This window comes from Artibeus jamaicensis, unplaced genomic scaffold (assembly GCF_021234435.1).
Source record: "Artibeus jamaicensis isolate MK-2021 breed Jamaican fruit bat unplaced genomic scaffold, CSHL_Jam_final scaffold_369, whole genome shotgun sequence".
Lineage (NCBI taxonomy): Eukaryota > Metazoa > Chordata > Mammalia > Chiroptera > Phyllostomidae > Artibeus > Artibeus jamaicensis.
The window spans coordinates 28,919,027-28,936,743 of record NW_026522042.1 but is presented as its reverse complement, the minus strand read 5'-3'; the positions used below and the strand labels follow the sequence as shown (position 1 = coordinate 28,936,743).

The 17,717-nt window shown below is 40.2% G+C and overlaps 1 protein-coding gene across 2 annotated transcripts in view; it reads right to left on the bottom strand.

Annotated features, from left to right (window-relative positions):
* Positions 1-17,717, bottom strand: part of SEMA5A (semaphorin 5A) — a 440,583-nt gene that overhangs the window by 61,429 nt on the left and 361,437 nt on the right. For both annotated transcript variants that reach the window (XM_053657221.1, XM_053657222.1), the window contains 3 exons: positions 16,664-16,781; positions 8,149-8,330; positions 4,035-4,178 (listed from right to left, as the gene is read on the bottom strand). In XM_053657221.1, the coding sequence (XP_053513196.1) occupies positions 4,035-4,178; positions 8,149-8,330; positions 16,664-16,781 (444 nt within the window). The remainder of the gene's footprint in view (positions 1-4,034; positions 4,179-8,148; positions 8,331-16,663; positions 16,782-17,717) is intronic.

Below are 17,717 nucleotides of genomic sequence, written 5' to 3'. Positions count from 1 at the left end.
TATCTACTAGGATGGCTATAAAGGACAAAAAGTAAAGTAAATAACAAGGATTGTTGGCGAGGATGTAAAAAAAATCGGAACCCTTGTATATTGCTGGTAGGAATGCAAAATGGTTTCGCTGCTATGGAAAACAGTCTGGCAGTCCTCAAACATCTAAACTTAGAATTAGCATATGACCTAGCAACTGTACTCCAAGTTAAAGCCACAAAAGAAATGAAATGGGGACTTGAACAGATACTCATATGCCAGAGTTCACTGCAGCATTATTTACAATAGACAAAAGGTGGAGCCCAGGCTGGTGTGGCTGTGAATTGAGAGCCAGCCTAAGAACCAAAAGGTCACTGGTTTGATTCCCAGTCAGGGCACATGCCTGGGTTGTGGGCCAGGTCCCCTGGTAGAGGGTGTGCAAGAGGCAACCTTTCTCTCACACATCGATGTTTTTCTCCCTCCCTTCCTCTCTTTCTAAAAAATAAATAAATAAAATCTAAAACAAAAGAAAAGGTGAAAATAACCCAAATGAACTGATGAACAAATGAAGTATGGTATAGCCATGCAATCAAATATTATTCATCCTTAAAAAAATGAAGTTCTGACACATATTACAACATATATAAACCTTAAAAAATAGGTTCAGTGAAATAAGCGAGAGAGAACAGGGCAAAAATTGTGACTCTACTTTATATTAAATATCTGGAATAGGCAAATTCATGGAGACAGAACACAGATTAGAGGTTACCAGGGGCTGGAAGGAAGAAAAAATAAAAAGCTATTGCTTAATGGTTACAGAATTTCTGTTTGGGGTGATAAAAAAGTTTCAGAAATAGTGGCTGTGGTTGTACCATGAATGCCACTGAACTGTACACTTAAAAGAGTTAAAAGGCAAATTGTATGAATATATATATCTAAGTATATGTGTATTTATATGTTTATGTATATATATATTCACAATAAAAAAGCTAAAAAGGAAAAAGAACCTAGGAGCTAGGACACTAGAATAAGAAAGAGCCTTTTCATATAAAGCAGAAAGCTTCCCAAATTGTTCCTGAAATTATATGGAAACCAGAACATGTAAGTGTAAAGCAGTTACATACCATATTTTCCAGACTATAAGATACACCTAGGTTTTAGAGGAGGAAAATAGAAAAAACATTTTTGAAGCAAAAATCATGGTTAAAAAAAGTGTGTCTTATAATCTGAAAATATGGTAGTTAAGGAAATTCCCAGGCAAAGTACTGGAGGTGCTGCCTGGCCTTTCTTCTTCCTGCTCACTGTTAAATGTAGGAGAAAGAAACAAATGAGGGAAGAGGTAGTAAACAGAAGTAACCAGGACCCAATAGTTTGGGCAATTCTGAGTCTCTCCTAAGGGCAAAAGATGCTAAAATTAAGAAATAGCTCCTGAGCGTGCCAGAAATGGCTGGTATGGAGTAAAAGCTGAGGATGTGACTGTACAGCCTTTTGTTCAAACCTTAGAAGGAGCCAATGATCAGGGTAGTACTACATCACACCCAGGGTCCTTTCAAGAAGTCAAGAGCGAGGATGTGTGTCATAGATCCTCTCAGTCACAAGGGAGCTATAAGGTGTTGGCCAGGCCCTCAACAGTCTCGGCAGGATCCCCAGGCCAAGAAGGGACATCTCACCAATATCTGCGGCTATAGTTTGGTTTAGTGGAGTAAACTCCAAGGAAGTCCACAGAGGCCCCACAGTAAAGTACCAGCTTGGATTGTAAGGAACATTGAAAATACAAATGAAATAAGCATTAGAAAATCCAAAATTCTACTGGCAGAAAGCAGGCTTATGAAAGCACCCAGCAGCAAGTACACAGAGTGTCCATACCTTTTAGGAAAAAATTAGTCAGATATTTTCTTTATCTATTACTTAAGAAAAACGATACTTAAGAGATTTTGTGGCAATAAAGCTCTCATTGAATTACTCCCCACACCGGAGATTTTGTCTCAAATGAAATGTCTCTAACTATAATCTTGGCTTTAACAGAGGGATGTTTTGGGGAAGAATCAATTTATTCACCTGTAGTCTCTTAAGAGTTCTTAGGGTTGATGGAGTTTAAATAAGGATGAAGTGATTGTGTTAATGATTTTGGAAGCTTACACCTTTATTCCTTATAATGGAGACCATTTCCTTTAATCTTGAGTTTAGTTCTCAAATGTCTGTAACAGATGCTATTACTTAGGTGGGAAGACCTCCCACAGAAAATGGTAAAGAAATCTAAGAACTATTTGCTTGTGAAGACCAACCAGGTATTTTTTTCTAGTTTTCATTAACTTCTTTCTAAGCCATTAGAAAGGTTACTCAATAGGGAGGGCTCAATTTGATAAAAAATCTTACATAGTCCCTGTTCTTACCACCCATTCATTTATAACTTAAATCCAAATCGCCTCCATTAAAAAAATATTCATTTAGCCCAAAAAGCATTTTTTCAGTTAAAAAAAAAAAGAACATTTTAAATGTAGGTCCTCCAAACACCCCGGCCATCCTGATTTTTTCCCGAAAACAAAGCTTTAAGAACAATCGTGGATGGATACTGAGGACGCAGAAACTTGTATGTTTACCATAGAGTTCAACAGTGTCACCCCTCCTGTGTGCTCAGCCTGGGAAAGGTGAGAGCAGGTGTGAGGTGTGTGGAGGTGCCGTGATGCTGAAGGCAGCTTCACACAGATGAAGGTGGTTTTACCTGAGTGGGCTGTATTCTTTGACAATATACAGCATTTAAAACTCCCAACCAATTCTAAATTTTACCAGGCTTAGAAATAGCAGGGAGACCACTCTTCCATCAGTTTTCTCACTTATCGACTTGTGTTAGTTCTGAAATGACAGACTTTCTCAAGAGTATCTTGAGGGATCTACTTCAAAAATGGCCAACCCTGCTTCATAAAACCCATCTTTCATTTTCCTCTCAGTTGAAACAAATAAAAATCTTAATTGGTAATTTAAGAATACAGTGAAAGAAAATAGAGTGATTTTGTCTGGTTGTTTTGAAGTTGTAATAAATATCTAGCAGAGAACTATCTGTTCCGTAAACCTGTATATAAATATAATACATAAATATTATATTGTATATATAAATATTAATGACATAGAAATGACTGCATACAGTATTTTATGAGGCTCCAGTGAATCCATATCACTCTATATAAGCCTTACTACATTTTAATTAAAAGGTATTGAAAGTCATTTTCTTCCCCACGGGATCAATACAATAAGTTTATGTGAGTACGGCACAATAAGAATCCTGAAAGTGATGTGAAAATTACCTACGTGGATATTCTCCAAAGACCATAAACAGGGATGTACTTAAATATGCGAAAAAGAGTCAAATACCACTGTTGTAAATTGTATGAGGCCATAATCAAATGTCAGATTCTATAAAAACCAACAGACTGTTAAATGCAAGACTGAACTGAAATGTCCCCATGATGTGCTTAAAGCTTAAATTACGCATGGAAAAGAATGCCCCACTCTGGGTCACGTTGTGGCTTCATTGAGGGTATCCGATAATAGAAGGATGTGTACCAGTTATAAATATAACTGAGACCTTGAACATGTTCTCACCTATGCTCCAGCTGCTTAATAGAGTTCTGATGGAGAATTTTACTTCACTGGCCAATACATCCAGACTCAGGACCGCCTTAGGTCCTACATGGAACTGTAGTTTTGAGATCCGTGTAGCTGAATTCTAACAAACACAAGCTTTCTCCAGCAGACTCCCTTGCCCAGTCTCCAGAGAGCCCAGTACAGACAGGGACAGGGTGCTCACTGCCCCTGGACTGCCACGCTGTTGGAACCTGCTCAGTAGAGTCAACCATTCAGGGACCATAGCAGCCCAGTAATGCTCTCAACATGGAGATCTGGTCAAAATTTAAGAATGTCAGGAAAAGAGGAAGACAATTCAGCTCAACAGAAGATACTGACACTGATAAGTTAAGCTTGATCCAAAACTGAAGCCGCAGAAAAACTGACTGCACTGGAGTCACAGTTAAGTGTGAGGACAGCAATGCTGAAGGCGGAGAGGCACATACCTTTCCTCGCGGTTCTGCCCCACACACACCCGACCGCCGTGCCGGGGTGTGGGGTTGCTGCAGGACCGCTGGCGCACCTGGAAGCCGATCCCGCAGGTGGTGCTGCAGGGAGACCAGGAGGTCCAGGGGGTCCAGCCTCCATTCCTAGGGGAGGAAGCAACTCGGTTATTGAGTCAAACTAGCTCGTAGCCCTTCCCCTGTCTGCACCCACTTTCAAATTTAGATGCTTCCCCACACAGCCCACCCGACTATGGGCTATGAAGGTAAAGGGAACCGGGGCTGTTAAGACTAACCATACTCCATCATGGGAATCTCAATTACTGTGAGACTTTTGTCCCAGGTTTCTGACTTTACAGTCAAGGTAGGAAATTTAAGAGTAACATTTTAAGTGAACTATAAATAATTCAAAATGGGCTTTATTAGAAACTATTAAGAAACTTCAGTTATGAAACTATAAATATAATAAGAAATGGAATTCACTGAAAAGCAATTAGAGATGAACCCCTGAGTGTTTAGAATTTAAGCTTTTACTTGACCTGTACTATTTCAATTTTAATTTAAAGCGTACATATGCATAAAATAATTACTGAAATCTACACATAATCCTTACTTTTAAAATCAATGAAAATCTGTATTTCTTTTGGTAGCATTCATATTGATAGACAACACAGTAATGTTTGAAGCGTTAAAACAAACTATATTAAAAATGAAGGAAGAATATTTTAAATCCAGATTCTTGACTATTTTCTTGAAATTTGACAAAGATACAGAGTATAAATAAGGAGTTCAAACTGTGTATATTTGAATTTATTTGTTATTTATATATGAATATAAAATAAGGTAGACATATTAAAGAATAAGCAAAATAAAATGAACCACTTGTATTGAAATCAGCTTTAATTTCAAGCACACATATGCATAAAATAATTATTGCATTAATATTAATATTGCATTTATATTTTAATATAAATTTATATATTTTATATGTAAAATATAAGATACTACTTTGAAAATATAAAATACTCCTGTGGTCATAGTGCTATAGGTTCAGGGGATAGAGGAGAAAATTGAGTATAGTTGTAAAAGAAAATCAAACTAACAGCCAAAATAAAACAATAAGCAGAAGATACAGGAAAACTACTCAATGGATCACACCTTTGAATGGGTCTCCTGGTTATTCAGTAGCACATGTTAACAGAGCTGGGTGTTGGGATTCTAGCTCAGACAGCCTTTTTGATTAAGAACTTGGCTTCTACACTCTCTCAGGTACAGTCAGTGGAAGCCACGCGGGGCACCCTTGGGACTGAGCATGCCTTCCTCCAGCTGCTGGGAGTGCCGGTTGCAGTAACTCAGCTGAGAGGACCTCACAGCCATCGAGGGCCGTCCCAGCTAGAGTTCCCTGGAGAACTCGGCTGAGCTCTTCCCTGCGCCCACAGCCCTGGTCAGTCCACCCTCAACCGAGGCTTCCTTCCTTCCTGCCCTCATCAGGACGAGCGTGGGGGCACCCTCCACTTCACTTCCTGAACACAAACCTCACGTCACAGTGGCACTCCTGACAATCCCAGGATGAACACAGGTTTTGATCCTACGCTCCATAAAGGGAGGTAGGTAAGAAGAATGGGAGGCTGCAGAGACCGAATGCATTTAGATGGCCAACCCCTGTCAAGGCTCCAGGCCTTCCCTTGACCTCCTGCCTTTCTATCAGCTAGTTATGTTCTTAATATCTCTCTCCCTCTCCCTCCTTCCTTCCCTCCCTGCTAAGAATTAGAATTCAGAAGTGACATAGGATCACTAGGATGCTCATTCAAATATTTATTTTAGTTATAAAATAAACCATACTTTTCTGACTGACAGTAAGTCTTACTTGGCCTTTGTTTGATAGTCAGGTCTGGCTTAGCTAATTAATTTACATTGTGGACTTCTTTTCATAAATTAAATGTCTTTAATCTTGCTGCCCCAAGGTATTGAGAAAACATTTAAATGATGTCATGAGATAAAGCATATAATCAAAAATATACTTTCAAAATGTATTCAATGAGCAATATTTTGAATTTCCCAACACTTTATAAATGTACAAGGTACACATACATAAAGAATAACAGCTGAATTTAGAGTCATTTGAATGATGCTCTTCAAGGCTCTTTGATGTGCTTTGCATAGATTGAGGAAGTACTTGATAGCACTCAGCAAAACATTCTGTTTTCATATTACGTGGTTCCAGTGTGTTGCTTCCAACAAAACTGAAGGCCAACATAACAGACTATCCATTAATGTAGTACATTATGAAAAAGTCTTCAGTGTGAGATCATCATAATTTTGGCAGATAATTTTGAAAAAACTTAGAGACGTGAGTGACAATGCTATGATCTTACATTTCCAACTACTTATGTAGTTAAAACCTGTCAGGCCTTAGGTTCTAAAAAAATAAAACATAAAAGTGAAATTGGCACTAAGCTTTTACCGACTCAGGCAGGAGGTTGCATTTATGCCTGAGTATGAATAGGGCTTGGGAATTTAAAACAATTGCATCAAAGAATGGAATTTTTTAAAAATCTCATTTTTAATGTTAAGTAATTATTGGTCAAAATGTATAATATACATAATATTTAGGTTAATTGTGTGTTGATTTTTTAAATATATATTTAGAAAGCCTGTGGTTGTCAGAAATAAGTTTTAAAGAAAATTCTGTTTGTATAATTGTTTTGTAATAGTGGCAGAGAAGTATAATAGCACAACCAAGTAAGACTTTCAGACACAAAAACAGCAAATTAGGATAAGATTCTATAAGACAACAGACTAGAAATAGGAAGTTAAAGGGAAGGACAAACAAAAAATTTCTGAATGTTCAGTAAGAGCTTGCTCATCAATTTCTTTAAATGGAGAGGTAGCTAATTATGATATTTAGGTTCTATTTACACATTTAAAGACTGGTATAATAGAAATTATACCATTGAAAACACTGAACCTTTTGATGAAATATATTAGATGCCAATCTACAGGTATTTGAGGAGGCATCTCGTTTATCAAGACTCTTAGGGGCAGGTGAGGAATTGGCTGTGAAGACCACTGCACCAGAAAACCCAAGGGTCCAAGTACAAACATGTGAATGAGAGCTGTCCTACCACAGTGCCATGGACATGTGTGAACATTCGAGCTTTAGTTGCTACCCTAGATGTGTCCTTCAGAGACTCAGAGAAGTTAATTCTGTGGGTAGGTGGGTAGCTTCTCAAACTACAAAAACCATTTGACATTATTGCTCACACTCCAGAGGAAGCGGCTTCAAACAATGCATACTGCTTTCTGAATCTCCATGAGGGCCACTGGTATATGGCCAGTTAGAAATAGGTTTTGGTTGGTGAATTAACTGGCGTCCAAGAGAGGATGAGTTGATATACCATGAACACATCTCTGTCCTTGCACACATTGGGGTAAGTGTCTGCCATGGTAACAGAGGGTCCCTTTCCCTAGTCTGAGTAGAAGGTGGGCTGACTAGCTCCCAGAGTGTCACATCTGCACAGGTGAAGCACTCATGGGCATGGGTTCCAGCATGCCTGAGGGTCAGGGACCTGGGACACTGTCATTTACAAGAAGAGGCCATGTCACAGTGTCGTGGGTCTGCCTAAATCTGATCTGAGACTTGTTCCCATTCTCAGGGACCACTTTAAGGCAAGGGCACATGGGCGGGGCCCACAGCTTCCCTTCTAACCACTGGGAGTCACTGACACTGTCAAAACACACAGCTGTGAAGAGCTAAGTGGCTTAGGCTGGTACATAAAAATGGACTGTGTTACACTAAAAAAGGACTACAAGCCTACATATTCCAGAAAAAGATTGTAACTGGCATGAATGTTTCCCTCAAACAAGCCAATAATATGATGCACATTAGCAATATTCTTCTAGTCTAACCAGGGACAAAAGAATGGGTTCAGATTTATAATCTGCTTTAGAGTTTAACGTCTCCTTCCAGAAATTACATACTTTTGAAGCAATAAAGATCCCTATCTTTTCCCACCTCTCTCTAGAGGTGGGCAGGTATATATTAGGAATGATTTCCCAGACTCCTCTACAGTCAGTTTACACATGAAAGTGGGCCCAAGTGCTGGGAGGGACGCACCTGGAACAGTTGGTGATCTCCATGCGGGGGCCTGTGCACTGCCAGCCGCCACACTGGGGGGCCGGGCTGTCACAGGAGCGAGTGCGACAGAGGCAGGTTCCCACGGCGCTGCCATCTGTGTGCGTGCAGGGCACCCACGGGGACCACACGCCAAAGTGCCCATCCACAGTGAGGTTCCTTGTCTAGGGAGCAGATACAAGAAAGGATATTAGAAACGGTTAAGGCAGTGAACATAAAGAAAAAATGAGAGGTCTCTCACAAGACAGTCAGAGTCCATTTATAACGTTTTATATTACAGTAAAAAAGGAGGAACAGGGGAATATTTCAAAATAAAGCAGAAGAGGTCACTGGTGAAGATAATGATGGAGGAGGTGGGGGAGGGGAAAGGAGGAGGAGCAGGAGAAGGAGGGGGACAGGAAGCAGAGCTCGCTAATAGCTCGATGATCAGGTGACGGGATAATTGTCCTCTAATGTGATAACCCGAGGAACAAGCACTGGAGTGAAAACCACAGATGAGCAATTGTGTTGCATTTTTATGTAGCTTTAAAAAATGAAAGATTTGTCAACTAGTTGTCATTTAAGACCTGGCTTGGCACAAATGTCACTTAAAACTAACAACACGTAATTTACTTGTCAAGTAGATGGCACTGTGGCGGGTCTTCTTAAGGTCCCATTAGAAGTAAAGTGCTGCACGGACCCTGTGGACATGAGGATGAGTTCCCTTTGGTATCGCAAACCCAAATACAATGTCACGGGCCCTCCTTATGCATTTAAATGATGCTCTCCTCAGACAAGACCTGGATCTAGATGACAAGGAACTTAGTTCTCAACCGCCCACGGAGGCATAGCCTTCCCCATCTGCTCCTGGCATGCGGGTGTTTGGCTGGAAAGGGGACATGGGGACAAAAGTTCTCAGAAAAGCATAAGGAGAAGGGAAGTTTCTGCTGCTTGGGACATTGTCATATTGAAAGTATTTCACAACCTTTATTTAAATTACTGACAGGCTTGGCTCAGTGACTGGCTTTGTACAGGATATGAGGATTTCCCTATTGAGCTGGTTACTGGGGGACAGAGGAATGATGGAAAGAATGGATTTCAGAGCACGGGGCTGGACTGTGTCACGTGGGTGCCATGGGGCTGCTCAGTGTATGATGTATGGGCAGGTGGCTGTCCCTCCTAATACCACACACACACATCCCACACAACCTCACTGAAAATAGTGCAAGACCTAAAGAGCTTAAAAGTAAACTAAATTTTAAAGCAAAACAACATGAAAAAACAGCCAAAATAGTACATTTACTTAGAATACCAATACCTATGTATCTTAACACATCATGTTAACCCTAAAATTTTACATAACAAAACTTCTTCCACTTCTATAGACCTGCTTTTCTGTGGACCAGACTCCAACCCAGGCCAGATGGGAGTCCAGAAGCCTCTAGAATGCTACTGGAGTGACAGGAAAAGGGTGGTACAGAAGTTACAAGGCACGAATGAACAAAGGCCTCCTGGCTGAGATGAGGTCCCAAAGATGAAGGGCTAAGTCTTAAGTTAATTGCATGTAGGATGACCCAGGCCAGAGACAAAGCCTCAGACCACACAACTTTGAAGAGGACGGAGTGAAGGTGTCTGGGCGGAAGTGGGAGTGGTGAGAGAGGTAACGGGTCGGGGGGATGTGGAAGGTTTAGGGATCCTCCTGATATTGAAACATCAGGTTATTTGGAGACAGTTTATTTGGAGTCAAAAGATTTTTTCAAATTTCCCTTGGCCTCCATTTCCTCCGCAAAATACAAAGGAAATGGGCAGACAGACTGTTAGGATCACTTTAGTTCTAAGAAGTCATGAGAAGTCCGAATACAGGAAAATGTGGACTTGTGAGGCCAGGAGGGAAAATGACATAGTGACAAATGAAGGAAGATGGAAACAAATCACTCAGAATGCTCCTAGAGGACAGTTTATGATGGGAATGTACTCAGAAATTGGCAAGCTGAAAAAATAAGTCAGTGACTTGTGGAAAGGAAACTGCAAAGTCATGAGCCAGCCTTTGTGCCAGCTGCATGTGTCAATAGGTGATAGAAATAAATGAATACAGGGAAGGTACAAGCGGAAAGGCCAAAAGTAAAAGAGAAAGAGAGACAGACAGACTGGCATGGGGAGCAGGAGACAGTCTGTCCTGATTCCTGACAACATGGAAGTTCCTGTTCCAATCAGTGTGCCCCCTTAAGCCTGACCCCCTGTTCTGCAGGGGACCTGGGAATCTTCATTTCTGCAGCCCAAAGAGCCTATGGCAAGAATCCCAGCCAGGGTGCAGGGTTTTTATGACTGTGATACTTTGAATGAAGGGGCTTTGCACTCATCAGGGGAATTATTCCTTGTCACTCCCCGCGGGAGAGGAGGCATCACGCCATGCCCTTGACAAGGACACCCACCGGAGACACAGCAACCCCTCTCACTGGGCCAGTGCTGGATCTAAGATGAACATGTGTCCTGATCCTGGAAAATGAGACAAGAAATAGCAAAAGGCTTCCAGAAATTCTTTTGCTCCAGATAAGAGAAAAACACTCTCTGTTCCTTCTCATCCTTCCTGCCTTGGATTCGGTTACATGAGGATGTGATGTTTCATGTCCCAGCTGGGGTATGGGGGTGAGGCGGTTAAGGCAAGAGGAGAAGGCTCTGGGAATCAGAGACCTGCTCTCCCCACACCTCCCAAAACCCAACAGTATCAGCCCTGAAACTGCTCTCTCCCCATTACAGGCTGAAAATAGTCGTTTTTAAGGCCCCACTTACAGGGAATTCAATTTTTTTAAAGGAAATGCTGTCCTATTAGACAAAATGTTTACATACTATTACTCCACAAAATGCAAACTAAGATTTAAGGAAATAGTTACAAAATTGCCAAAGACTGCACATCTAGAGATTTAGAAAATATAATTGGAAATGGCCTGCCTTTTCCTTCCCATGAGACCCTGGTTTCTCAACCTCGGCAATGCTGACATTTCTTTGGGTGGGGTAGTTCTTTGTTAGGGAGGCTGTCCTCGTCATTGTGGAATAGTTACTGACATCCCTGGACTCTACCTTCTAGATGCCCCAGGATCTGACAACCAACACTGCTTCAGATATCGCTAACTGTCCCTGGGGACACATCCAGTTAAGAACCATTGAATTAGACACACACACCCCTCTGCTTTGGACACTGGTGTAAGATAACATGGTCTCAGGCAAAGAAAGGGATGGTGTCAATGTTTTCCTCCCAAATATATGGATGGGGAAAAACAGGCTCACAAATGAGTGACAGATGAAAAGTGAGGAAAAATTTTAAATAAGTGACAGTTCATGAAGGAATGAAGAGAAATGGTATAGAAAAAAATAGAACTGTTAGAGTAAGAACAGCACTGGGAAGGAAATGCACTCAGCAAATCATTAATGAGAGGACACAGTGTTATATTTCTACAGGATGAGAATGTGGGCCTTAATTTCAGCCATGGGTAGGGTAACTGCCTACTTTGAGGGGCAGTAATTTCAATTCGGACACATTGCTATTGGTTCTATTACATTTGAAGCAGGAAAAGCCTGCAATATTCAGAAAAGCAGGTGGGTTTTCTACATTGCGTTTAAGCGCAGGCTTGTTTTGATCCTAAGTATAATAGCATGAGAATCTGCCTTGGAAATAGTGTAGACCCATGAATAATGGGGTAGGTTCTGCTGCTTTACTTCTCTGCATGAGTAAGTGTTTTTATATTTTCTTAGCTTTCCTTAAACAGACACTAGAAACAAGGCTATCTAGAATAAATTATCTGTAGTCATGCTATCTTCCGGGTTTCTGCCAAGTGATTTTCTATTTGGGGTATGTGCTTTATGTCATTAAATGCTAAGTTACGGTAAAACACACTCATGTATATATGTAGATAGTTTAGTGTATACCATCCCCTGGGCTGAGTGATGTGCATGTACTAACTCCTTGAATCTTACCAACATCCCTACTATACTACATCCCATTTTATAGAGAGGAAAACTGAAACTCAGATGAGGCTCGCCTTACTCTAGGTCATACTGGTTTTAAAAGACCCAAGATCATTTTGAGAAACTGAGTCCAGAGACTGATCTCAGCCACTTCACCATGTTGTGCGGTCCCTGGATCATTCTTTAGTGAGAATCTCATGGAAATCAGCTTCATGTACTTTTACCTCCAATTCTGTAAGAGCAAAGTTCCCCTCACCTAGGAAATAACACATGTCCAAGAGCAAACTAAGGAAGATGCGAGTTTTGTCAAAAGCAAACTCCATAATCCCAGTTTAATACATTCATGATCAATTAAATTAATTCCCAACTGACCCAGGATGGAGATGCCTTTGATGTGTAAGAGATTCCCTGAGCATATCTTCAGGTTTTTACTGTACTCCAGCAATCATTTCTTATATCTACATTAAAATCTCATATTTTCTACTCAGACATTTTTTCAGAAGTTAAAAGATCTGCCTTTATTTTCAAAGTTTCACATATCTTTTGTCAGAGGTAGTAACAAAATGGGTATTAACATGCTCCTTGGAAAGGCTTGTCTTGTACCATCCTGCTATCACCCCTCAGTCCATGTCTGTACACAAATTACACAAAGGAAGCACAGCTCCTTCGATTGGAACAAAGCTGGAGTTCTCTGTGGCCTCTGATAAGATGGGAGAGTCGAGGCAATCTTTATTTTATTGCCTCTGAGTCCTAGTTCTTTTCTCTATAAAATGGAAGCGATGATGTCCATCTTTGAGGGTCACCCTTAGCATTAAATGAGACAATCCATTAAAAATTGCCTAACATGGCCCTGAATACATAATATAGACACATGGTTAATCTTTGTTCTTGTTTCCTTCTATTAAAATAGATTTTTTCAAGCCTTACAGAACCCTTGTTATATAAGATAATGTATATAAAATATTAAGTCTGAGAACTGATGGGCAGCAAATGCTCACTGGATGCCATGATTATCCCGGAATCTCATCCCCATTTGTGAATTATCTCATGTAAGAGCAACAGGAAACATCTTGTAGGGTCAATGAAAAAAATACATAGTAGATTTTATTACAAAATTTTGAAATAATATCTCACCTGCTATCTGAGCATAATATGCAAGGTTACCCTCAGATCACAGCTGGGTCCCCTGATAGGCCACTGCCTTGGGGAGATGCTAAGAGATGTGAATGACAATGCCTCAGACATCAGAAGCACGGGATCTACATCCTGACTTCCTTCTCAATGTAGTTTGGGAACCTGTGGAGACTGTTTGGACTCTGATCTATGGGACTGCCATCCACAGGGAGGGCTTTGGGTTCCATCATTGCTATGGAAAGTCCTCTTTCACTTTAAAAGTGCTAATTATACACCATAGCCTGAGAAGCATCCTGAAATTGTGAGACTTACTTGGTCTATGTATTTTTCTAGTTATGGCAAAATATTTGCCATGGTATATTTTGGAACAGGAGCTCATCATACAATATGATATACCCGTAGCCATATGTCCACAAAGGATGCAGACTGTATTCATGCATGAAGCCCAGGTAGATTCTTCAAACTATGCTACCCTCGTTCAGCAACTCTACAAGTTATGCAGGACATAAATTTTTTTCATATCCACTAGATATTTCGATTTAGAGCTTGCTCATGCACTTCCAAATGTATTGAACAGTGTTTTCAATTACATTTACATAAGCAAACAGAACTTTAGTCAATAGTCAGTCCACTATTGCCCAGTTTCCTGGACAACAGAAATCCATAAACATTTTTAATATTTTTAACCTTTCAGTGGAAAATAGGTCTTAAATTCCTAAGTCCCTGAGAAGATTCTGAAGGTCTCATGGGCAACTTGAACTCTCTGAAGAGCACAGGATCTAAACAGCAAATGGCGGCTCCTGCATGAAGTGTGGCTGGAAAACTAACTTCGGGGAACTCAGCTGTGCTACATCCTTTGTCCCAGGTTTGTGAAGATTCCCAAGGTAGGTTCCCGCGAGAGGGTCCCGTATCAGTCTCGGCACATTGAACACCCCTCTAACCTAACCGAACTCTGTGACACAGGGCCTCCTTTCATTCTTCAACTTGGTCTCATTTAAAAATCCCTCAGCTTATAAAGCTCAATTTCTTTTGGCTAAAGGTATGTAGATAAGAAATGTATTTTGCTGATAATAAGACTTTAGGTATTTTTAACATCTTTGAAATCAGCTGGCATGTTGCATTCCATGGAAGCATTTTTTTTCCTTACAAAACAGGAGTATACTTCACAACCAGTAGCATATCAGAAAAAATGAAATATGGTAGATTTAGTCAATAAAATTAAGCTTTTCTTTCGTGCAGTCGAAAATAAAAAATCACATAGAAGCAAATCAAATTTTTAACGGCCTTTAAAAATACCTTTCTAAGTTAAGACTGCTCTATAGAAATGCTAATAATGTTCACCTAGTTCATTTTTTCTAAGAAATAGATTGTTAGAAAAGGATATATAATTAAAATAGTAGTTGAGGTATATGAAACTTCCTATTTTCTACATGGTAGCCTGCACGTGAGAAAAATACATTGTATTGTTTCCTGAGTATTTTTCAAAGTGACATAATTTATTCTCTGTTGTTACATGCTTCCCACATTGTTAACTTTCTAAAACTGCATCTTGACATGTGACACATTATGTAGGGTGAGAGGATAGAAATGGTTTTGAATAAGGAAATCATTTTGAAAAAGAAAAAGAAAAGGACCTTATGTGTTTCCCAGACAGCGAGTCAGAAATCACATCTCAGCTACAATTTTAAAGGAGAGAAGGTGGCAGGACAGCTTTAGCCCCAGGGCAGATTCACCTCACCCTCTGACCTCCCTGAACTTACAAGAAAAATGTTCTCTTAGCAGCAGTGACAACCTCAGTAACAACCCTCTGATCCCTTCTTAAATACTAAATCATCTCCACTTTTGGACTGTAGAAATACACAAGACACATATTTGTTATAAACCAAGTGGTGGCATGTGTATTTTCCATTACTTAAGTAAGCATGTCTCAGATATCCAATAAAACTACCCTGGGTCCTAGACCCGTGGCCTCATTGTTTAAGAAGAACGCTATTATATCCATTTGCTCTTTTTACCATTAAAATTTTAAGGTCAAATATCTTGAAGAAGGTGTGCTGATCTTTCTGAAGTGCATGGCCGTGCATTAGAGCTGCATTTCAGAGGGTGAATGTTGTGTTCTCTAGGTGCAGGGCAGGAAGGGAAGGTGAACGCTGTTGTGCTCGTTGAGTGTTGGTTAGAAATGAAAAGGAACTTAAAACGCTGGCATTTTTTAAGTCAATTTCAACAGCTGCTGCAGAAAAGTTTGCTCTTAAAATCAGAGATCTGAAGCAATAACCCAAAGGCTAGCAGCTAACCCCCATGCAAAGATTTGCTTGGAGCCTAGAAGATGTTATGAATTCATCGTTGCACTGAAAGTCCTTGATCTCGTGCCAACATGAGGGGAAGGACAATGGTTTTAATAGCCCTGGCCTCCATCATGTAACTGCCTGATTTTTCCCACTTACAAATGGAAGGATGTCTTCATGGACATGGGTTTAGATAATAGAATTAGCGGGTTTCTTGATAGGAAGCAGACCCACAGTTCACAAGCCTCAGGCAGTTTTGTATTGAAGAAACAGCACAGATTTCAAGTCACGGAAACTAGTATATGTCACTTCCCTACTCAGCCCTGTCTTGCAGAGGAATGCCAGAATTGACAGTCACAGAGATTAGCAGTTATATGACAGCAAAGTAACTCAATAAATTTGCAAATGTGTGGAAGCTAATAGCTTTTGATCATATTCTCTGAGGAAAAAAAGAAAGTGAGATTTTTTAATTATGGGTTCAAAAGACAAAGGAAAAAAATCAGCTGGTTCCCAGAGTGAGTATGCAAACAAATAAGGTGACAAAAGAAAATGTGGAATCTATTCTCTTGGATTCAGATTCTGACTCAAATGCAAGCGAGCTCTTCTTCATCCTGCAGAATTCACTGTGGGAATGTACATTAGACTGTTTCTCCCAGACTCTGCTGTGACCCTGAGCAGTATCTACAAGACTGTCCCACGTGGGATTCAATGGTAATATCCTTTACTTGATTCATTTAAAAGCTCTACTTACATGGGGTCCTGGAATTATAGCTCCCAAAGGAAATTGATGGGTGTGGGAGGTACTATTTATTAATGCTACAAAGGGTACAATAGTTCACGGCAAACTCTGGAGATAAAAATACAAGTATAAAACAGAGATATTACACCCCATTTCCAAGCCAGTACTGTTTTCTCATAAGACACTTCTCTTCAAAACAGACAGAAAGCTTCTGCCAGTATCCCGTCTGGCTCTTGTACAAGCTAAGAGCTGAGTAAGTTAAGAGAGCACAGCCCAGGCGTGCTGAAAAGGTTCTACGATAAAAATGTGTGGATATCATTCAAGTGCTGCTTAGGACCGAATCACAGCGGGTTACTGTGGACAGTGTGCGCAGAGGACTGAGAATGCGGGCACTTACAGGACAGGCGGCGATGGTCTGCTCCCACTGAGTCATGCTCAGGCTCTCCTCCAGGCTGGTGCATTTCTTCGTCACCGCATCCCAGCCACAGTAAGGGTCCTGGGCCCCGATGCAGGCACTGGAAACACACACGTGAGGGTCAACAGAGAGGCCGCATCACTGCACTAAGACGCAAAATGAGGCATGCCTGGCCCTCATGACTTGACACAGGAAGTAATTATGAAAAACAAAGTTTCAATCTGCACACATCTGGAAGTATCCCATTAAAATTAAACAACTAATTTTCATTGCAATACCTATTTTTTTGTTAAGCTAGAGAACAGACAACTGAGTGACTGTATGTGTCAACATGCACCTTTTGGTGTCATCAACAGGGCGAAAGTCGGAATTTTGCAATAGCCAAAAATATGACTTGCTTTTATCACCACTGATACCACCATCACCACCAGTATTATTTGTTAAAAACCTACTGTGATGTGTCAAACTATCTAATTTAGACACAAACAACATTTACAGAGAGGTATTATCAACACTTTTTTTTATCATCACCATAATCATCATTACCACCATCAATATCATCATAACTACCATCAACAGTTATTATTTGTTGAACATCTCCTGTGGTATATCAAGTTACTGTATCATTTAGACACCTAAAAACTGTCATGAGGGAGGTACTGATGGAACAACAAAGAAAACAAAGACACAAAATTTATGAAATTGGCCCATGGACAAGCAAATACACCCAAAACCAGGCAATCTGGTAAGTTCAAACTTAATAAAATAAGTCTTTCTTTTCAGTACCATAGCTTAAAAATGTATTAAAGTTTTGAATTTAATAGTAGTCTAATGTAGCTATCTACAATATTCAACATATTATTCAGCAGTATTATAGATAGTGGATGTTTTATTTTAGCTCTGTGTCATTGAAGAAGCTAACACAGAACCTGGGTATTATCAGATGAAGGTTTTGGCCCCCATGTTATAAATAAAATACAAAGCAGATGAGAGGATGGAGCAAGTAGAGATAGCAGTATAGAGCCAAAATTATACA